At 51.5% G+C, this 23,712-nt stretch overlaps 1 protein-coding gene across 2 annotated transcripts in view; it reads right to left on the bottom strand.

The window, feature by feature from the left end:
* Window positions 1–19,112, bottom strand: part of SND1 (staphylococcal nuclease and tudor domain containing 1) — a 477,167-nt gene extending 458,055 nt beyond the window's left edge. The window contains exon 1 of one of the 2 annotated variants that reach the window (XM_039520222.1): window positions 19,086–19,112. In XM_039520222.1, the coding sequence (XP_039376156.1) occupies window positions 19,086–19,097 (12 nt within the window). In that variant the 5' untranslated portion in view covers window positions 19,098–19,112. Of the gene's footprint in view, window positions 1–15,145; window positions 15,321–19,085 lie in introns of those variants that run through there. The other variant, XM_039520221.1, reaches the window with a different exon arrangement.
* Between the last annotated feature and the right edge of the window lie 4,600 nt (window positions 19,113–23,712).

The following is a 23,712-nucleotide window of genomic DNA, read 5'->3' as shown; positions in this document are numbered from 1 at the left end:
CGGCCGCAGCAGGTCCGTGCCGGGCGGTAGAGGCACCTCACCCCACCACGGCAGGTCCGTGCCGGGGGGGAGAGGCACCTCACCCCACCACGGCAGGTCCGTGCCGGGGGGGAGAGGCACCTCACCCCACCGGCCGCGGCAGGTCCGTGCTGGGGGGGAGAGGCACCTCACCCACCGGCCGCGGCAGGTCCGTGCCGGGGGGGGAGAGGCACCTCACCCCACCGCGGCAGGTCCGTGCCGGGGGGGGAGAGGCACCTCACCCCACCGACCGCGGCAGGTCCGTGCCGGGGGGGAGAGGCACCTCACCCCACCACAGCTCTGAGCCCCTGCACAGGGCTTAATAGGCAGCTGTGCAGCTTAGAAGGAACTTAGCCTACAGGTGTTTAGCTCCAAAGACACACTTGCCATGTGCCCCCACCCCGCTCCTGCACAGTGATTTGAAACCAATGCACTAGTAAGGCTAGGGCTCTGCTACACTGACCTGACTGTCAGGTGACGGGGGAGGAGTTTGCCCTGCAGCACAGACAGGGCCAGAGGTGTTTCAAGTGTGCTGCAGAACTGTGCTGGTTCCTCACTCAAGCCCCAGGACTAATGGCAGAACATTACATCTCATCTACACTGCAAGATGAAGCCCTCGGCTGCCGCCAGATCCCCCCATATAGTGGTAGTTTCTACAAGGGAGCTAGGACAGTAATTGCTTCCCATGTGCTGTAATCTGGACACACTCCACTCAGTGGTGCTAGTGGAAGAATTAAAACCGAGGTCCTGAGCACTTGGCATTGACTGACTGTTGAAGCTGATAGTTGTTACACATTTTCAGATTAATAAGCCACTCAAAACAGGAATGTGCTGGGGGATCTGCCAGTGAAAGGGGGGGAGAGGAAAAAGAATGGCCCACAAGGCCAATGGAAAAGAGACCCTCTCTCTCACACACACATTGTTGGGAAATGTTGCCAGCTCCATAAATTATAGTAACGAGAACAATCTGACCAGCGTGGACAGCAAACAAAAGGCTTTCCACAGTTCTGGTCTAGTTAGTCTCAACCCAATTCTCCCCAAGATTGTGACCCACCCATTTATCACACTACTGTCTCTGCACAGTAAAGTATCAGAGGGGTAGCCGTGTTAGTCTGGATCTGTAAAAAGCAACAGAGTCCTGTGGCACCTTATAGACTAACAAACGTATTGGAGCATAAGCTTTCGTGGGTGAATGCCCACTTCGTCAGCTGGAGAACAAAGTTTGGCCCCCTGCCAGCCCAGTCAGGGATTAGCTGGGATTCCCGGGGGGGTCACACATTTCCCATTTTCTAAAGGTTATTAGCTAGCTACCATGGTGATGGATGCTATTAAAAGCCACAATGCCCCGAGTCATGTTTCAAGCTGAACAATCACTTCCTGCTTCCATAAAATTCCCACTGTGGCTTAAACTGGAGACAACATTCCTTACTTCCTAACCTAAAGAGAGGTGAAGGGTTGCTGTGCTCTGTTAAACAGCTCTTGTGTTCCACCCCAGACATGGTTGCAATGATCCTTTGCTAAGGGCTTTTGGGATCTAGGAGAAAAAGTGATGCAATGTAACTGATTTACTGGGAACTGAATCCTCATTCCACTCTGACTGAGGGCTCGGGTCAGTTTTTAGCATTATACACAAGATACCAGGGAAACTGGCATGTTTCTCTGCACTGGAGAATGCTGCCTCCTGTGTTCAGGAGCATATCACTGTGCCCAGCAGAACAGCAGATAGATGGTACACACCAGATAACTGGCCCCAAACATTCCTACCTGGAGATCATTTGTATTGCACATGGCACCAGGCATCGCTACATGCGATTTGTTATTTGTCATACAGTAGATCATATAAATGAAATAAATTCACACTACAAACTACTGGAAAATGAGTTTCACTTTAAGCCTGAAAGTAAATTATACATACAGATCAATCCTGTTACAAAGACCTCAGTGCTCAACAATTAAGGACTCTGAGGTTTCATAGTTGTAATTATCTTTAATCTTTAATTTACAGGGCCCAAGGAAAGTCAGATGCTGTTAACTGTTTTATCCAATTACCAATAACACCTAAGTGTTCTGGGAAATTATTAGGGTTCTCTGATGAGGGGAAGAGGCAGCTGCTGTTAGCAGGTGAAGCCTTGAATCTGATGGTTCTGGGGGATTTCAGTAAGAGGTCCAGATGGCCCAGCCCCCCAAAAGCTGGCGTATCTGGTCATAGGAGGGTCACTCCAGCACAATCGAAGGGCAGCTAGAGAAGCACCTCCAGCTGCCAGCGTAGGTGCCACCAGACTCCCCCTGCTGTGATACTGGTCCCTTGGAATTGTCAGCAGCTGCTGTCAACTTAACACAACTTTTAGGCTCCTCTAACTTACACTAGGGACTGGCCCAGGATCAGTGCAGCACAAAGTGAGCTTTTGATCCCGCCCTGGGCATTCCTTCATTACAGCTGGGGACCTCACCCAGAGATTTTATGGGCCTGGGGCAAATTGGACCTGACAGCTCAGACTACAGTCTCTGCTAGAGCAGCAGTTTAACTCTTTTCACCAGCACTGGAGATAGCAAGGTTTGTCTTTTCACACAGCGTGCAATAAAATCCATACCACTGTCCCACACCCGCTAGTCACCCTTACACTCAGCACTCACGCTTCTGACTTTATAACCCAGGCACGAGGTCAACTATCAGTCAGGCAAAGAGCTAAAACACGGGTGGCCAGCCTGAGGAGCCACCAGAATTTACCAGTGTACATTGCCAAAGAGCCACAGTAATAGGTCAGCAGCCCCCCGCTCCCAGTGCCTCCTGCCCACCGGCAGCCCCGCCAATCAGCATCCTCCCCACAATCTGCTGTTTCATTGCATGCAGGAGGCTCTGGAGGGAGAGGGAGGAGCAAGGGCATGGCAGGCTCAGGGGAGGGGGCGGGAAGGGATAGAGTGGGGGAAGGGCCGGTGGCAGAGCCAGGGGTTGAGCAGTGAGCACCCCCCGGCACATTGGAAAGTTGGCACCTGTAGCTCCAGCCACATATTAACTTCTGAAGAGCCGCATGTGGCTGCAGAGCCACAGGTTGGCCACCCCTGAGCTAAAACGTTCATTACGCTCAGACTGCCAAGAGCATGATGGGAAAGAAAGCCATGAAGGCATGATATGGGCACAAAGGGGCATATGTAGAAGGGAGGGGAAGCTAGCAAAGAGGCAGAGGAAACCCACATTGTAAAACAAGTCAAACGGTGCATTTACAAGCTGACACCATGGGAAGGCAGAGGTATCTCCAGTCACCAGGCTTCCCATGTTTACACAAAAACAACCAGGAGCCCTTGTGCACCTTAGAGACTAACAAATTTATCAGGGCATAATCAGATGAAGTGGGTTTTAGCCCACAAAAGCTTATGCCCAAATAAATGTGTTAGTCTCTAAAGGTGCCACAAGGAGGACTCCTTGTTTTTGCTAATACAGATGAACACAGCTGCCCCTCTGAAACATGTTTACACAGCAGCTGTAGCCACCCACAAATCTGGCTCAAAATGAGGGTCCCATCTGAAGTGCAAACTAACTACCATCATTCCTATAGCTTTTCTATATATTCCTATGCACAGAGCTTTAAAGACAAATTAAGTTCCTGCCCCAAGTTGCTGATTTCACACATTTAGTGAGTTCAGCACCAGAAGGCTAGCCAGAATTTGCATTTAATTGTTTTCAGGGTCCCAGATGGCCTCTCCCAGGGGGAAGTGCCACTTAACCTGTTGCTAGAAATTAGTAATCTGTTTGCCCTGACTGTTCATGTCTGCACATAGCAAAAAGCAAAACCTGACTAGGTGGCTAGAAGTTGCTGAAATGCATCACATATTACATGCTTGGACCTGTTAGAATTGACTATTTTTTTTGGCAAGAAAGCAAGCCATACACCACCTTGGCCATTTGGCTTCTCTTTCAGCACCGGATTGAAAGAGCAGCCAGAACTCAGCCATTTTCAAGTGAATTGCAACATCCAGGACACAGTACTGGAATTACTGAGCAGAACAGGAGCAAAGTCCTGAAAAGACCACTCAGCAGACGTGCTTGCCCTTCCCTAGGTGGAATCCATGACAGGAACCAAGAATCCTCAGTTCAAACCAAGTATTCCAAGATGGAACAGCTGACTTGTCTTTAGCAAGTCACCTCGACTTTGCGAACATGCAAGAGATTTTATGAGGGCCCAGGATGAATCAGCAGGCTGTTTCCAGCTGTATCACCTGTCATTTATGCAAAAAGGCAACAGGAAAAAGAAACCAACCACCAATCCTATCTGATCAGCGATGAATCGTTAGATTTGAGCTATAAAACAAGCCTCAAGCAACACTGTGCAGGATGCAGAGTACACAGGAGACTAGTATCAGACAGTGCAACTCCATGAGGGTAATTACTCAGGTCAGGTTACAGCATCACCACTGGGGGCTGGACTAAACCCAGGTTCCTTCCAGCTCTACACCAGACAGTGTCTGGGCACACAGTAAAGATCCAACCACATCCCCCACCTCCCAGACATACCAGGAATCTGTGTCTACCTGTACTGACCGGAGACAGCTGACCTCCAACAGCCACTAACAGGGAAGGTGACCCCTGAGGAACTCATCTGGGATGCCGAGAAGGGTTAGAGATGGCAGCTCATCAAATGAGCTAAGGCAATTCCCTCACAGTGAGCCCAGCCCCCAGGTACCTCACCTCAGGGGAAGACCTGCCCTGGACACCAGCCCTCGTCACCCCAGGCAGTTCCCTAGAGAGAAAGCCAGAGGGAATGATTGCAAGAGACGACCCATCAAGACTCAATGTGGCAGAGGGGAGAAAGCCCAAAGGTGACATGCAGGCTCAGACTAAGATGGAATGTGACTGAATTCAATAGAGTTCCTTCCAGAGGTTCAGGGAACAGGAGTTTTCAGGCAGCAAGACAATATAGTAAAAGAGAAGCAAGGTAGAAAGGTCAGAAAATACCCCTGCAGTTCAGAACAAGATGCCAACTCACTAAAGCAACGGATCACAGCAATGCAGCAAGCTAACCTAGTCACCCCTCACCTTCCTCATGCTTTGATTCACATTGTTAGGCTTCTGAGTTACCAATCAAGGTAAAAGGGGCAGCTCAGGCCTAGCTGTTGTTTCAGGCTGTGGGCATCATCAGTTACTCTCCAGTCACATTCATAAAGTTCTCACTGCAGCCAGAAGTGCTAGGGTTTTACTCTTTAAAAAAAGAAAGCAGCTTCCAAGACAAGGTAGGACGCCTGTCTCCATCCAACTCAGCAGGATGCTCTGCAAGCACTGGGGTTGCTCTAAGAGCAGGTCATTTTCTCAAGAAAGCATTGTTACCTGCACACTCTAGGGCATCCCAACTTTAACTGGGTTACACCTTGAGATCCTAGGAACAGGGGTGCCTAAATTATCCAACCCTTTCCCAGTTCCTAGGGCTCTAGGCAAAAGGCATCTACACCCTTACCCAGTTCTTAGGGCTCAGACCATAATCTTCTGCGGGTTTGTGGGGCCTTTTACCAGTGAAAGAGCCATACACAGTAATACCCTTAACCTCTATTTATCAACAGTTACCAAAACAGAATATACAGGCTAAGTAAGCATACAATGTCCACCACTCCCCATAAGGCAGACAAGCTTTTCTTGGTGGCCAGTCAGGATTAGGTTGTCCTTGGCTCCAGTATTCTGCACCATGTGGTTGGCATGGTGTTGAGGTCTGGCAGCTCTGATCTCGGGGCTGTCCCCTCGAGTTGGTTCCAATGAACTTCCTTTTGGACTCTAGTTTATATAGTGAAACTTGAGTCCTGCTTAGCTGTACCATAACCAATCATTGTAAACTACAGTATTTTTCACCAATCCTAGCCCATTACGAAATAATTCTTTAACCAATCAGACCCCAGCACCTTAGCTGAATTAAATCTTGCAAGATTAGTTATGAAACAGAAACAATCATAGAACCAGAGACCCTACAGATAAACAGAAGTGGGGACCATAAAGACACAACAAAGTAGTGGGGATTTCACAACCACAACTGTTGATATGTGGTTCCTTGCCAGACAGAATGCCATCAAACAAGAGTTCTCTAAACATCTTAAGCTCTGTTTCTTTATCTGGTGGGAGTGGGTGCTGTTTGGAGAGGAGCACCTCCTTAACAGCCTGACAGTAGTTTGTTTTAATACAATTTAGAGGGAATGTGAGGGTGACTCTGCTACTTAGCTCATGGCTGCTGTCTTTCCATCTGGCTGCTTTTTGCTGCAGAAAAAGGCCTCAGACCTTACAGCACAGTCCAGTGGACTTGCAGTCAGGTGGATGTGAGTGCTGTTCCCAGCTGTGCTGGGACACACTCTCTGTTACCTGGGATAAGACACTTCACTTCTGAGGGTCAGTTTCCCCATCTGCAAAGAGGACAACATTGACTCTCCTTTGTAAAGTGCTTTGCGATCACTGGGTGAGCCGGGCTGAGCATTGTTACTGTGCATTTTTATTAGGTTTGAGATTCCCATCACAAAAAATGCACAAAGCTGACATCCTAGTCGTCATTCCCACAGCAGCCATCCATCTGCCTCCTTGTGTGTAACTATCCAGCTCTCATTGCCCGTGCAGCGAGAAGATACGATCTGCCTGCACCTGTGGTTCCAAGAAAGGAATATGCCATGTTGCCCCAGGGGTCAGCTAGTCTTTCACAGAGCCCAGCCTCCACTCCACATCATGTATGTTAATAGGCACGTGGCACTGCTACTTTCCTCACATGGGGGCACATCTGCCATACACCAAGCAGGGACAGGACTGGGTGCTCTTCGAGAAGCATCTTCCCCCCTTCTGCAAAGGCTGTGATGTCTGGGCTCCCACACAGGCTAGATATACATGTTTGGGGCCTTTTTAGGAGTGCAATGCTCTCAAGGACATTGCTGAAAAAGGCAGAGACCCCACTACTCTCCCAGGCCTCAGGAGAGCAAACCTGAGTCAGATGTGAGCACCGATTTCTACTGCTCACCTGCGCAGACTGGCCCTGCCATGCCTAAGTGTAAGGAGAAGCCAGGGAGGGGGGGTGAAGTTAGAGCTTTTCCTTGTGTTTCAATCCTGCACCTTCACCATGCTCACACAGGGACTAGCCAGAGATCTGTGCTCTTCAAGCTTCTCCTCCCCACTTCACCAAACACAGGGGCAACCAGCTTCTCAATCCTGTGCGTTCCACCCACAAAGGAACCTTATTGCTGACCTGCCACCCCTCCCTTGGCGAGGCAGACCACTGGGCCATCCCCATTCGCCTTCAAGCCTCCCCATTCCTGACATGTACCATTCACAGACCCCAAATCCACAGTACAGGGACAAAGACCAAGACTTCTGCTTTATCTTCCAACTCAGTCCAGTTCCCCATGCCACCTCTTGCAGCTCATGGAGGTCTCCTTCAAAAATCTAAGGCTCCTAGGGTATCTTACCCTGCAGTGCTCCCTTATGCTCTGCTCTCAGTCAGCCATTGCAATCAACCTGCCTGCAGTCTCTGATTACCTTTGCTTAGTCCCTTAAAACACACGTCTTTGCACCCTCTATTAGCTTCTGAAAGTCCTCATTCAACCACAGCACCATGTGCATTCTTGGCACCCCACATACATGGCAGAGCGTATCCCATGCCCCCTGTATAGCTTTAGCCTACCTGCTGCTCTGCAAGCACCTTCCTCCTTCAGGAATTGGTTCTCAGGAAGCATCTCCTCAAACTCATTTTCTCAGTTTGTCCCGATTAGAAAAAACGAATGCTGTGATTTCCATGGTGTTTCACAGAGTAAGACCAGGTTCTCCCCCATTAAAAGGCTAGGATCAGAGAGACCAAAGCAGGCAAACCACAGAACAGCTCCGGTAGAGGAGGGCATGAAACAGGTAGGCCAGGCAGCATCCCTGGAAACAGTGGCTCTAAGTAGGGATTTGGAGCCCAGAGGATGCTCAAAGAAGGAGATTGTCCCAAGGATAGGCCCCTGCGAAGTCAGGACTCTGAGCCAGGCTACAGTACAATCAGTCTTTGGAAGCATAAAGCTACATGCCCATCATCCCAACACGTCAAACAGGGGAATTGTGAACTGTCATTCACTCAGACAGTGAGTAGGACAGCAGCCCTACCTATAGCCCCCTAATCTCTTGACGTGACTGGGGGAACAGACGCCCAACTACCTCAGGTGTCTTGGGAACACCTACTACGTCCTCAGGATCTGACACCAGTGCTGGAAGGAGACATCCCGGGCTCTGTCTGCACAAGTCCAGGCCTGCAAAAGAGGGAGCCCGTTCACCTATCTGCTCCTTCCAATGATCTTCTAGGCTCTCATCACAGCAATAGTGCTGCTGCCTTCTCTGACTCCGTTCAGTAGCTAACTTCTATTTACTTCTACTTGCACTAATATATGTAGCATTCAGCTCCAAAGATGCGAACAAGCCCTCGCACAGAATGGGGCTTGCTAAGTGCTATACCTACAGCTGCTAATTCTGCCCCATCTGCAGCTTCTCACAGGTCTGTGTCTCTCCTGAGACTCCTGTTCCCTCCTCCTACAGCAATTGGCTAGCAGGCTGAATTACACCAGCATGACCCATACAATATGCTCTAGCCGGGTACTCACATGGCTCTCACCACCATAATATCTGAGCCAGCAGTGTGCAGAGGGGGTTGCTACCTACCATGTGCTCTCAGACTTGCTATTTCCATATACAGGCAGGGGGAAGGGGGGGCTCCCAAGGGAAGATTCATATAATCAGTTTCATTCACTTTCCATCTACTTATTTCATCTGCTTCTCCCTCCTCCCCTGCCAACTTCAGCCCTCCTATGCCCCAGCCCCAATTCCTTTACCCTTCCCCAAGGGAGTCTGCACCTACCCAGGTAATACCACAGTACCACTGCACCTCTTCAAGCAAACATCCACAGAACCAGCTTTCTGCCCATTAACTATGGCAGGATGGACAGTGCCCATCTCCCCTCATTTCAGCACAGCGTGGGAAATTCCCTCCCTGCTAACACCTGGGGTCTCAACTGGACACAGTTCTCCAGAAGGAAATTAAATTTAAGCAGCCACTACTTAAGAACTGGTCTAACAGGGTGAAAAATCTGATTACAGGACCCAAGAGACTGGCAGTGTGGAGACAGCAACAGCCAGTGTCCATTCTACTCCGTGCCTACAATGGAACAGAAACTGCAACCCACCTCAGCTACCACACAGACATGACCACAGAGACTGCACGGGTGGGAAGGTGATGATCCAACTTGATTGAGCAGGATGGAAATGAGAGCACTGGATGACAGGCCATGCAGGTCTGACTCACGGGCAGCACTCAAACCATCTCCAGCCTAGAACTCTTCCGATTAAGCTTGCTCCATTGTCATCGAGTGAAGTTTGGGATTCCCGATAGTTAAAAACAGCAATGGGGCTTCAAAACCTTAGCGCAGCTGGTAGCTGCAGCCCATGACCAACCACAAGCTACTCTGAGCTTGAATCAACCATCATCTCCCACACATTAAAATGAGCTGCCACTTGCCCTACGACTGTAGCATGGACTGCATTTAACATATACGTAATTATCCAGCCAGCTGCGAGAGCCAGGGGACCTAAGCCACAGAAAGGAACAGCCATTGCAGTGCACTTAGGGCAAAATGTCCTTGTTTGAGACATTTAAGCTTCTCTTCCTCTTTGTGCAGGGGCTCAGAGGCCCATTTCTCAGCTCCCCAAATGCCACAGGCTTCCCCACATCAGTAGGAAGATGCACCTAAAAGGTGCAAAAACAAAATTAAGAGGGATGCCAGAACATCTGTTAAGAGAAAACTGCAGGTCAGTGAGTTGGGAAGTGTGACCTTTAGTGGAGAAATAATGCCCCAAGTCACCTTCCTGAGGGCCGTTCCCACTAGGACTATGCCAATCTGGACTCTGTTACACTGTAGGAGTGCCAACAACGTGCTAGGAATTTTTCTAACACGAAGAGGACACACTCCCTACCCTGAAGACACTACAATGAGAAAATGAAAAACAGGAAGGGTGGGGGAGAGTCTAGCACATACAAACAGAGCAACAGCCTGGTAGCTCTGTTTTCAGGGGACTGCGTCAGCTATCCCCCCACTGCCCTCCCACTTAGAAATTACTCACTGGGTAATTTCTTGCAGACTTCATAAGAACTTAAGAAGTGCCACACTGGGTCCGACCAATGGCCCATTGAGCCCAGTATCCTTTCTTCTGACAGCGGCCAATGCCAGGTGCTTCAGAGGGAGTAAACAGAACACAGCAATTTATTGACTGATCCATCCCGTTGTCCCTTCCCAACTTCACAGCAATAGTGGGTCTAGAGGGTGTCCCATGCACAGTGGATGACACAGAAAACAGACACTGCTATGGAAGAGGTGGACAGAGGAGTCAACAAGGCTAGCACTGCAGTGGAGAGATAAGGATAATAAACGTGGTCCACTAAGGAGAGTCAGAAACATGAAGGGCCTTGAAGGCAAGAACAATAAGCTTGATGCAGTGGAAAGGGGATCCGTGGAGGGATTCACTGCCGGGGAGCAAACAGGCAGGTAAGTTTGTATGAACCAAAGGGAGTCACGGCAGCCAGAGAGCAGGCTGCAGTGATCAAGGGCTGCAGGAGAAATGGTGCTGAAGAGGTTGTGGCCAGGCAGGGGACTGGTGAGCTGATCCAGCACTGAAGGCTAATGAGGGGTCCAGTGGTCAAATGGGCCATCAGAAAGGGAGTTATCGAAGAGGACGGTCAGATATTGCAAAGAGGAAGGGAGGGGTCAAGTCAGAGGAAGGTGACTCAATGGGGGCCTGCACGTGACAGCTACATGGACAGAAGAGCATGACTATCGTTCCAATAAAGCAGAAAGGCTTAGAAACAGCCGCAGGAGGGATTCCTATCCCACCATCATCCTTGCAGTCTCAAAGAGGGAGGTGACAACTCTGAGGAACTGTCCCAAACTGAGGCATCAAGAGAGGTGGTTTTGGAACAAATTGATAAATTAAACAGCAATAAGTCACCAGGACCAGATGGGATTCACCCAAGTTCTGAAGGAACGCAAATGTGAAATTGCACAACTAACTGTAGTATGGAAACTATCGCTTAAATCAGCTTCCGTACCAGATGACTGGACAATAGCTAACGTAAAGCCAATTTGAAAAGGAGGCTCCAGTGGTCATCTTGGCAATTACAGGCCAGTAAGGGTCAAACTGATTGAAGTCTGCAGCAAAACAGATATCAAACCCAGGTCTCCCACAGCCCAAACTAGCACTCTAACCACTGCACCATATCTATATATATATATATATATATATATACACACACACACACACACACACACATATTTAGATATATATATATACACACACACACGAGTTTTTACTCCCCTAAAGGCTGTTTAGTGAGCATTACAGAAAATGCTTTGCATAATCGCAATTTGAAGAAAACTTCCAATTCAGCTGAGAAACAGCAGTTTAGCAAACTAAATCTAACTGAAAATTAAGCCAAATTCCCATAGAACTCCATCTGTAGCTCATGCTCACACCCTGCTATTCTGCATCACTGTCTGTTTTTAAAAAGAATATGCCAGTCTCACTTGCTCACCAAAGGAAGTGGCAGAAGAAACAAGGTTTGTACTTCTGACAAGTACATTCATTTGTTCACACAGCTGAGACATTTCAAATTTAAGGTTCAATAATGCACTGAGTTTCTCACAAGTGTTCAGCACACACCAGTTAACATCCCCAAAATCAGAGTCATGCCATGATATAAACAGAAAGTTGAAAGAACTTTGTTTATAGGATTTGCTGCACTGGCTCAGGAGCCCAGGCCAAAGTTTTCACACCTGGAAGCCTAAAGTTAGGGAACTTAAACCTGCACCAAGGGACCTAAATAAAAATTACCTGATTTCCAACACACAGGACACCTACAGCCCCCATTAACTTCAATGAGACATATAGTTGTTCAGTACTCCTAAAAAGCAAAGTATTTTTAATGAAGGCCAAGCCATGGATTACAAGCCTAACTTTAGACATGAACCAACCTCAAACAGTGACTTAAGTCTGCTACTCTACACGATGACAAAAACCGGAGTATACCCACCTGTACCATTCTGCAGATGGTAGAATTCCTTCCTGACTCCTCTACGCAATCAGTTTGTACCCTGAAGCAGGACGCTTGATTTCCCCTTTAATCACAGGTTGCAAAGCTACAATTGTTAGGTCATAAAATTATCCAGTCACTGCGCTCCTCTCGATAACCTCCTGAGGCCATGGATGCCACAAGGATGATTATGCTACATGAAGTAGCATTTATGTCTATTGGGTCTAAATTCACTGCCCTTCAATTTCCATCATCAAGTGACTTCCTGCAAACTGCGCTGCTGGCGAAGCAGCCGGCCCCAGAGTGAAATTTAGAGTTTTAGTCTCACGTGCCTTGAGAGGGAAACTGCTGCAGAGGCTCCTTTAGCCTGCTCAAGCACCTTATCTTGGGGGAAGGGAACAGAAGATAACAGGAAAGGGACAAAACATCCAAAGAGGAAGAAATGCTGGAAGGAAATAAAAGCACATGCTTCTATTTGGGGTGGAGACTCGATGAGTGTTTCCTCTGCCTGCTAATCTAGCAGGGATAGTAAGTAACAGCATCAGTAGCCTCCCTCCCTGCCTTCAAACTTCTGAATCCCTAATCTGTGGGAGATTCAATACAGCTAAAGAACTGTTCTTAATACAGACTTGCCCCTAATCCACATGGGTTTGGGAATGATGCATCTTTTACTCTGTTTGCACAGCACTCCCTCCCCTCACTGACCTCTTACCATCAACCACCTATCAGTTTGCCAACTGTATTTCATATACTCTATATATTACAGTAGGACTAGAGGCCTCAGTGCACTGGTTACTGCATATACCCTTTTTAAATTAGGGATGTGTTTGTTTTTCACACAAACTACTTAGCTGATTTTTGTGAAAACTTATGCAGCTGTCCGTCTTGGGGCAGAAACTAAGCCTGAAAAATCTCAGCTCGAAAGGGAGTACAGAAAGGTCTAACCTCAGACCTAGGGCCAACTCTAAATCCGACAGCACTCGCTCTGGCAGAGGAACCAGGAAGTCTGATGCCCACATTCCTTGGGATCTCTAGCAGCAGCCTAGCAACTCAAAGCTGGTAAAAACTGTAGTTACATTTTTTTAACCTACTATGTACAGCCCCTCTGGGGATCTCCTGAAAGAGCTAAACAAGGAGCAAGCCTTTCCCGTTTCAGCCCAACGGGGCACATTCAAAGCTCTGACAATTCAGTGGGTTAAGCCCTCTGGTGGTAAAAAGCCCACATGAACTGTGGTGAGCAAGATGACCATCCCTTCTTGGAGGAAGACTGAGGGGGGAACAACTTCTGAACCACTGCGCAAGCAGAGATGTGACCGGCCCACCTTCCTGCGCTGCTGCCTTGGCTAGAAGACTGTTCCCTTCAGAGCACAGCATGGCACCGGTCAGGGCCAATGTCCAGATTCCACTAAGATTCTGTTCTGCACTATAGCTGAAATTGCACTAGCAGTCCTTGCATCACCTGCCCAGACCCAGCACTGCTTCCCAGGCCAGCGTGAACAGGCTTCTTTTTTCTGAACACATTTAAAGTTGTGATAAGGACAAACTAGGAGAGAGTGAGGCATGACCACTGTAAAACTCCCTGCCTCCACAGGATTGGGCATGAACCCCTGACCTGCTAGTAACAGTGACTTTAGGACAGTTGCTAGCACCTTGACCGTTAACAGGGCCTGTATAGAAACAGCCCACTAGCCCCAGCTCCCCACACACACCCCCGGCCCAACCAGAAAAACAAGTCTCAGTTTCTACCAACCCCCTCATTTCCCCCCAGCCCAAATAACTGAGCTATATGTCTTGTGCCTGCTCCTCTCCCACAGACCAGGTTCCCATCTGAAAAACCTAGCCTCTCCACGGGCTCCCAGCAGTCCAGACAACAGCAAAGGATTAGACTTTGTGGCAGCTTCCAGAGCAGGGCTTGCTGCAAACAACACTGTCTGGGCCAATACAGATGGAGATGTTTGCAATACACCAACCCCAAGCTAGGTCTCCCCCACCAGCACACAGAGCAATTCCAAAACAGAAAACACACTGCACACCCACCTCCCTAACTCTCTTAGCCCCCCAAACAATGCAGACACCCCCACACCAAGCTGCACGTGTCCATGTCCCTCCCCCATCACCCTACACCCTGTTCAGGGCTCACCCCCAGCAGTCTCCCTCCAGACTTACTTAGGAGCAAGTTTTTCATACAGCCACTGAAAATGTTGCAAAGCCAATGGAAAGCCTGCCCTGGACATAAAGGCCTGCCAGTTCCTCAGGGTAAAGTACATACCCACCAATCCTCTGGCTCAGGCCCCTCCCTGCAGGTCGAGGGGATGCCCTCCCCAGCCCCAGGATGAACACACGTCCATCCACATGACAAGAGCAATCGCTGAGCAGCTTCCAGGTCCCCAGCCCTTGTGGGAGGGCAGAGCATGCCCCAGCCCCCAACCCCTGCAAGCCTGAAGGACACGTCCAACCCCTCCCACGTCGGAAGGCCTCCTGGCCTGCAGCAAAGGCACCGCAGCAGACAAGTCTCAGGCCCCACTAGGCACAGGACAGGATGTTCCCAGCCCTCTACTTAGCGCCCCTTTCCTCTGCCACCTCCCCCCGCGAGAAGCGGCCGGGGACCAGCGCGCCAGACCCGGCCGGGGCCCTGCCCCAAGGCGCACACGGTGCCCAGCCCAGCCCGCAGAGGCCAGGAGATGACAGGCCCCTGTCAGGGAAGGAGGGATCCGTGTCAGCCGCAGCGCCAGGACCCGGGAGCCTCCAGCCCTGCCCGGGGGGGGCTGCGGGGTCCCAGCTGCAGCGCAGGGGAACAGAGGGGCGGGGAGGGGTCAGAGCAGGTGCGGGGCGCGGCGGGCGGGACCGGGGGGGCGGGCGGAGGGGCAGCGAGGGCGGGGGGCACTGAGGGGGCTGGAGATGCGGACAGGTGGGTACGACAGAGACCCGGGGAGGGCCCGGGGCCGGGGGCAGGGCCCGGGGAAGCGGGACTCGCGGGGGGCGGGGAAGGGCCCGGGGCCGGGGGGAAGCGGGAATCGCGGGGGGGAGCGAGGGAGGGAAGGTCCCGGGGGCCCGGGCCCGGCTCTCACCATCTTGACGATGCCGCGCTGCAGCGCGAGGGGCGCGGCGGAGCCGCTCTGGCCGGGGGCGGCGGAGGCCATGGCGAGCCGGGCCGGGCGGGTCGGGTCAGGTCGGGTCGGACGCGCTGAGGTGAGGGGAGCGCGGAGCGGACGCACCAGACTCAGCCGGCGGTAACGTGGGGGGGAGGGGCGCTCAACGCCGCCGATATTTATCCCTCCCGCCATCCCGCGCAGGCGCGCTGAGCCCGGGACTCCCTCAGCCGACCAATCAGCGACCCGTCCGTCAGGCCCGGCCCCTTTCTGCCAGACCAATCAGCGCGCGGGGCCTCAACATGAGTCCGATAGACCGTATTCACAATGACGTCACCGGGGTGAGGGCGGGGCTTCCGGGGCACGCGGGGCAGGGACACGTCGGCAAAGGCTCGGCTGCCCTGGCCCCACGTGTGGCGGCCGCAGCGCTGACGGGAGGGGGCGCCGGCCCCTGTGCTTTCCCCGCCCCGCGGCTTAGCCCCGAGTGACCCCCCAACTCCTGTCCCCACCTCACCGCTCAGCCCCGGGACGGGGGAACCGGAGTGACCCCCCAACTCCTGTCCCCTAGCCCACCGCTCAGCCCCGGGACGGGGGAACCGGAGTGACCCCCCAACACCTGTCCCCACCTCACCGCTCAGCCCCGGGACGGGGGAACCGGAGTGACCCCCCAACTCCTGTCCCCCACCGCTCAACCCCGGGACAGGGAAACCAGGTGACCCCCAACTCCTGTCCCCACCGCTCAGCCCGGGACAGGGGAACCAGGTGACCCCCAGCCACACCTGTCCTCCACCTCACCGCTCAGCCCCGGGACGGGGGAACCGGAGTGACCCCCCAGCCACACCTGTCCCCCACCTCACCGCTCAGCCCCGGGACGGGGGAACCCGGAGTGACCTCCAGCCGGCCACATCTGTCCCCCACCGCTCAGCCCTGGGATGGAGGACCCCAGAGTGACCCCGCCAGCCACACCTGTCCCGCATCCCTCAGCCCCGGGATGGGGAGGACTGGAGTGACCCCCCCCCCAGCGACACCTGTCCCCCACTGCTCAGCCCCAGGATGGGGGACCCTGGAGTGATCCCCCCTTGGCCACACCTGTCCCCCACCGCTCAGCCCCGGGATGGGGGGACTGGAGTGACCCCCCCCCACATATGTCCCCCACTGCTCAGCCCTGGGATGGGGAACCCCGGAATGACCCCACACACGCCTGTCCACCAGCCCACAGTTCAGCCCCTGGGACGGGGGGACCAGAGTGACCCCCTACACCTGTCCCCCACCGCTCAGCCCTTGGGATGGAGGACTGGAGTGAACCCCCCATCAGCACCCGCCCCACAGCCCACCGCTCAGCCCTTGGGATGGGGAACCCTGGAGTGACCCCCCAACCCACCCAGGACAGGGGATCCCGGAGTGCCCGCCCAGCACATCCCCCCCAGCCCACCCCACAGCTCAGCCCCCAGGAGAGGGGATCCCCAGTGTCACCCCGCCCCCAGCACCTGACCTTCAGCCCACCCCTCAGCTCAGCCCCAGGATGGGGGAACCCCAGAGTGGCACCCCACCTCACGGTTCAGCCCCCAGGACAGGGAGACTCCAGAGTGATCCCCGACCACCAGCCTCTCAGCCCATCCCACTCCTCAGCCCCAGGGACAGGGGAACCCCAATGTCACCCCACCACCACCTGACCCCCAACCCACCCCACCACGTAGCCCTCAGACAGAGTGACCCCACCAGAAGCTTCCCTTCAGCCCACCCCATGGCTCAGCCCCCAGAAATAGGACCCTTGGAGTGACTCCCCCTCCACAGCACCTAGCCCCACTGCAGGGCAAAGGACCTGCCCAACTCCAGCCCCCAAAATTACCCCCCCACCACCTGCCCTTCAGCCCACCAGATGCCACAGCCCCCAGGATGGGGGGACCCTGGAGTGAGCCCCTCCCACCACCACCTGCCCCCAGCCCTCTCCATCGTTCAGCCCCCGGGTGACCGCACTACCACCTGCCCCTCAGCCAACCCCACAGCGTAGCACCCAGGACAGGGGACCCCCTGAGCAACCCCCTTGCAGGGGAAAGGACCTGCTCAACCCCTCTCCCACCACAGTTCATCATGTAGGACAGGGAGGTCCCACAGTAAATCCCCTTCCTGTCTGCCCAAATCTCCCCCAACCCAGCCCATGACTCAGCACTCGGGCACAATTAGGGACCCCAAAGTAACACCTCCAACTCCTAGCCCCCAGGAGGGGCAATGACCTGCCCAAATCCACTGACCTCCAATACACGCCACCATTCAGCACCTGGGGACAAGGGGGGACCCCAGCATAACTGCCCCACACCAATAAGCCCCCATCCCTCACAAAGGGAAAGCACTTTGTTATCTAGCACTCCCATCTCCTGCTGACCCCACTTAGCACCTGGTGAGAAGTGGGGACCCCAGAGTAACCCCCTATCCTCCCCTACTCACTCCCTAAGAAGGGAAAGGACCTGCCCCCTCTGCCCTCACATTCCACTTACATCACAACTCAGCACATATGGAAAAGTGGGATTCCTCACAGCCCCAGGAGGGGAAAAGGACTAGCAATCCCCACCTCCAACCTGCCCCAGGTGAGACCCCCTAGTTTCTCTCCTCCCCCCAGGAAGCCCCCAGGCGCCTGGAAAGGGTCACCCTCTTCACAGCTCAGCAGTGGCGGGGATCCCACATCAATTTCCCATCCCCACCTTCTGGATCCCCCTTGCCAGGAGAGTAAAGAACCCTACCTGAGGCCAAGCAGTAAGAACGGAGATGGAGATGAGAGAAACACCGCACACCAACGGAACAGCTGTCTCTCATCCAGCCCAAACCCATCTCCCTTGCCCCATCTAACACTCCCTATACGAGACATTGCTGCTCATCTTAGATGGGGACTGCAGAACGAGAGGAACTTAGACAGCAACAACCCCCACCCAATGCCCCAGCCCCTAACCGGTTTCAGTTCCCATTCCGTTCACATCTAGTCTTTTCTGAGGGAGTGAACTGAACAGGGCAATTCAACATATGGAAAAGGCAGTGAACAGTGAGGTGGCAAAATTTTCAGATGATACAAAATTACTCAAGATAGTTAAGTCCAAAGCAGACTGTGAAGCGTAACAAAGGGATCTCACAAAACTGGGTGACCAGGCAACAAAATGGCAGATGAAATTCAATGTTGATAAGTGCCAAGTAATGACTGGGGATATTGAACAGCTTCCATATGCAGAGGGATTAAAAACAGTGGGACTGTTAAGCTTAGAAAAGAGATGACTAAGGGGGGTATGATAGAGGTCTATAAAATCACGAATGGTGTGGAGACAGTGAATAGGGAAGTGTTATTTACCCCTTCACATAACACGTGACCAAGTGGTCACCCAATGAAATTAACAGGCAGCAGGTTTAATACAAACACAAGGAAATACTTCTTTACACAACACACAATCAACCTGTGGAATTTATTACCAGGGGATGTTGTGAGGCCAAAACTATACTGGGTTCAAAAAAGAACTAGGCAAGTTCATGGAGGATAAGTCCATCAATGGCTATTAGCCAAGATGGTCAGGGATGCAACCCCATGCTCTGGGCGTTTCTGAGCCTCTGACTGCCAGAAGCTGGGACTGGATGATGGGATGGATCACTCGATAATTGCCCTGTTCTGTTCATTCCCTCTGAGGCATCTGGCAGTGGTCACTGTCAGAACACAGGACACTGGGCTAGATGGACCATGGGTCTGACCCAGTTGGTCATTCTTAAGTTCTTATGTGTGGCTCACCCTCCCAATTCTCAGAGGCAGGCTCAGGAAGAGGAGAAGGGAAGTTAGAAGTTAGAGAGTTTGAATATTCCCAACTACTGGTCCATGGCCCAGGCAACATAATTCAGGTTTAGGCGGCTGGTACCTTCCAGACCTTGGTGATAAGTTCTTGCCTACCTCCCCATTCATTCCCAGCCGAGAGCATCCACTACTTGCTTTTCACAAGACAGGGCAGGAGAGTTGAAGTAGTCCAAGTTCTACTGCAGGCTGGAGTGAAATCAAAAGCTGTGGCCACTGGCTGTTGAAACAGAAGCGTTACACTGCTGAGCTAGTCCAGGTGCCCAGACTGCTGTATTAAGGATACTTTTTAGAGATCAGAGGGAAATACAGTAATACCCTGTCCCATCCAGTCCTATTGTCTTTATCCTCAAGCACCTTCTGTTGCAGGAAGAAGCTGCACTTCCTTACCGCTGTCAAGTTTGTACATGTTCTCATCCATACACTATTATTTGCACTAGAGTAGCATCATGGAATCATAGAATATCAGGGTTGGAAGGGACCTCAGGAGGTATCTAGTCTCACCCCCTGCTCAAAGCAGGACCAGTCCCCAACTAAACCATCTAGAAGCCCCTCCTAAGAGCAGGGCCCCACTGTGCTAGATGCTGTACAAACACATAGGAACAGAGAGTCCCTGCCCCAAAGCGCTTACAGTTTAAATAGACAAGACAAACAAAAGGTGGGAGGGGAAACGGGAAGCGAATTGCACAGGGTTGCTCAGTAGAATTGTGAACAGAGACAGATCTCCCGACTCCCAGTCCGGCGCTCTATCCGTCGGGGAGCAACTTGCACTCCTCATAGACTTTAAGGTCAGAAGGGACCATTATGATCATCTAGTCTGACCTCCTGCACAACGCAGGCCACAGAATCTCACCCACCCACTCTTGTAATAAACCCCTAACCTATGTCTGAACTATTGAAGTCCTCAAATAATGGTTTAAAGACTTCTCATGGGTGACATCCATTTGCCCAGTCAGTACCTACATTGGCAACTCTCACTCACTTTGCACAAAAATAAACAAATTGGAGACCTTCTTGTCTTGATTGGAGTTGCAGCCCATAGAAACTACAGTTCCCAGCATGCTGTGTTCTATCTAATGCCGCATGTGGATCAAGTGGCTTCAGTTAGGCTTCAGAGGGGGTATTTGCATGCTGGGATTTGTAGTCTCCACAAGCCACATCTCTGAATTCTAGACAAGTGATGCTTAGGGACAAATTATTGAATGCTGCAAGGTGTGCTTTTGGCACACATGGTTTAGTTACACTCAGGATACAGGAAATCTGTGTTTTAGCTTCCTTTTGAATTCAGAATCATTTTCCATGCTGTGTGTTCACTACTGGACATTTTCTCAAAGGGGCTACTACTGATGCTGCATTTCTAGCTTCTGGGTGGATATTCTGACATGCAAAGAGTTGAATCTGGGGAAGGAGCTTTCCTCCTTAGGGGACCTACAGTCTACCCCATTTAGGGTGACCAGACAGCAAAAGTGAAAAATCGGGACAGGGGGTGGGGGGTAATAGGAGCCTATATAAGAAAAAGACCCAAAAATCAGGACTGTCCCTATAAAATCAGGACATCTGGTCACCCTAACCCCATTCCCTGGGGCAGCCGCTGCATCACCTTAGAGACTAACACAGACAGCTGTAAAGTTTAGAACATTGTAACATTCAGCCTCAATTGCCAGAGTGAAGGTTAAGATCACTATGCAAATTGCCATGTAAAAATAGAAACCTGTGCCTGTTTTAACCCTGCAAGGTGGAGCAAGAGGGAATCAGAGTAACAGAGTTTACAGCTCAACTGATCTGAGAGCAGCTATTTTCAGAAACTGGTTTCAGGTTAGGCGGTAGTAACCTCTGTTTCCTCTGCTTCATCTTAGTTTATCTTGCAGAAAGGGCTGCAGAAGGAGTCCTCATTTTCATACTAATGGCTCTGGTCTTTTTCCATGCTGCCCCCTATGCCTGAAATTTCCCCCCAGAACCCATTTGTCCAGTCACCACCTTGGCATCATTCCACTCCAGCCTATAAACTCACTTCACTACCACTTCAACCTGTGCAACTCTCTGCCAGATGATGTTGTGAAGGCCAAGACTATAGCAAGGTTCTAAAAAGAACTAGATCAATTCATGGAGGACAGGTCCATCAATGGCTATTAGCCAGGATGGACAGGGATGGTGTTTGCCAGAAGCTGGGAATGGGCGACAGGGGATGGATCACTTGGTAATTACCTGTTCTGTTAATTCCCTCTGGGGCACCTGGCATTGGCCACTGTCGGTAGACAGGATACTGGTCTGACCCAGTATGGCTGTTCTTATGGTCTGCCAGGCACTCTATGAGAGGAAGGATGGTCTTATGGTTAAGGCACTGGACTGGAACTCAGGAGCTTTGGGTTCCATTTGCTGCCCTGGCACAGGTTCCTTGTGTGACCTTGGCCAAGTTGTTTATACTTTTTTTGTGTCTTAATTCCCCATCTGTTAGAGAAGGAGAAATTCTTCCTTTGTCTGATTTGTCTGTTTAGATTGTAAACCTCTATGGGGCAGGGACTGTCTCTTACTGTCTGTATGTACAATGCCTGGCACAATAAATTCCCAGTCTCACTCAGGCCTCCAGGTGCTCCTGTAACATCAGAAATGAAGTAGTAGCGAACAGCATCTAAAACAATAGATAATTAAAAGCAACAAAGAATCCTGTGGCACCTTATAGACTAACAGACGTTTTGCAGCATGAGCTTTCGTGGGTGAATACCCACTTCTTCGGATGCAAGTGGTGGAAATTTCCAGGGGCAGGTTTATATATGCAAGCAAGAAGCAAGCTAGAGATAACGAGGTTAGTTCAATCAGGGAGGATGAGGCCCTGTTCTAGCAGTTGAGGTGTGAAAACCAAGGGAGGAGAAACTGGTTCTGTAATTGGCAAGCCATTCACAGTCTTTGTTTAATCCTGAGCTGATGGTGTCAAATTTGCAGATGAACTGGAGCTCAGCAGTTTTTCTTTGAAGTCTGGTCCTGAAGTTTTTTTGCTGCAGGATGGCCACCTTAAGATCTGCTATTGTGTGGCCAGGGAGGTTGAAGTGTTCTCCTACAGGTTTTTGTATATTGCCATTCCTAATATCTGATTTGTGTCCATTTATCCTTTTCCTTAGAGACTGTCCAGTTTGGCCGATGTACATAGCAGAGGGGCATTGCTGGCATATGATGGCATATATTACATTGGTGGACGTGCAGGTGAATGAACCGGTGATGGTGTGGCTGATCTGGTTAGGTCCTGTGATGGTGTTGCTGGTGTAGATATGTGGGCAGAGTTGGCATCGAGGTTTGTTGCATGGGTTGGTTCCTGGGCTGGAGTTACTATGGTGCGGTGTGCAGTTACTGGTGAGAATATGCTTCAGGTTGGCAGGTTGTCTGTGGGCGAGGACTGGCCTGCCACCCAAGGCCTGTGAAAGTGTAGGATCATTCTCCAGGATGGGTTGTAGATCCCTGATGATGCGCTGGAGGGGTTTTAGCTGGGGACTGTATGTGATGGCCAGTGGAGTCCTGTTGGTTTCTTTCTTGGGTTTGTCTTGCAGTAGGAGGCTTCTGGGTACACGTCTGGCTCTGTTGATCTGTCTCCTTATATCTATTTAATTAATAGATAATTAAACAGTCAGGGGGGGCTCCAGGCAGGTCACCGGGAGGGCGGCAGGCAGGGTGCCTTTGGCGGCATGCCTGCGGAGGGTTCGCTGGTCCCGCGGCTCCAGCGAAGCCGCGGGACCAGCGGACTCTCCGCAGGTACACCTGCGGGAGGTCCACCAGAGCCGCAGGACCAGCGGACTCTCCGCAGGCACGCCTCCGGGAGGTCCACCGGAGCCGCGGGACCGGTGAGCGGCAGAGCGCCCCCCGCGGCATGACGACGTGCTTGGGGCGGCGAAATGTCTAGAGCCGCCTCTGTAAACAGTGTCCATGAACCAACTGCATGAACGCAGGATCTGATCCATCTCTTCTCACACCCACTTGTGTCATGTCTAAATCCTAGATGGGAAGTGCCTTAAGCCAGGGGCTGTTTCTGCCCTGGGAGATTTCATATACCGCTGGGATTAGTACAAGCAATAAAGAAAAAGGAGTTCCAGAGGGATCTTAGTTTATAACCTGAGTGGCTTCAGCCTCCTCAAGGACAAGGTTTCCACATGCCCTTCAGATCTAAGATATGACGCGCGCGAGAGAGATCCATATGCATTAAAAGAGAGAGCTCAGTCTTTTCCCGGCTGGCCTTCGTGATCAGAAGCTGCCCTTTATCATGTACCAGCAGTGGAATGTCAAAGTAAGGTCGCAGCCTAACACAGCTCCTGGAGATGTTTGGCCTTCTCATTCCACACACTCAAGGTGGAGTTATACGACTAGTCTCATCGGTAAGAATTGCTGGATTTGATCCTATTTCTTCAAGTTGCTATAAAACCTCCAGAACAGAGAGGGGCAGTGTGGTCCAGTGGATAGGATACAGGAATGAGATTCAGGACAGTTGGGTTCTAAGCCCTGTTTTGCCACTAGCCCCACCTCTGTGTGTTTTGATTTCCCTCTGTCTATTTTGTCTACTTACACTGTAAGCTCTTTGAGGGCAGGGATGGTGTCTGTACAGCCCCTTGCACAGTAAGGCTGTGACTGCCATTGGGGCTATTGCAATAATAATAAAGCAGCTCTCCCTTCCTCCTCATTAGCGTACAGTGCTCAGAGGCATTTTAAACCGGAACTCAGTAGCTCCAGCCCCCAGCAAATGACC

Source organism: Mauremys reevesii, linkage group 1, assembly GCF_016161935.1.
Source record: "Mauremys reevesii isolate NIE-2019 linkage group 1, ASM1616193v1, whole genome shotgun sequence".
NCBI lineage: Eukaryota > Metazoa > Chordata > Testudines > Geoemydidae > Mauremys > Mauremys reevesii.
The sequence above is the reverse complement of the archived record's forward strand: the minus strand, read 5'-3'. Positions and strand labels throughout refer to the sequence as shown.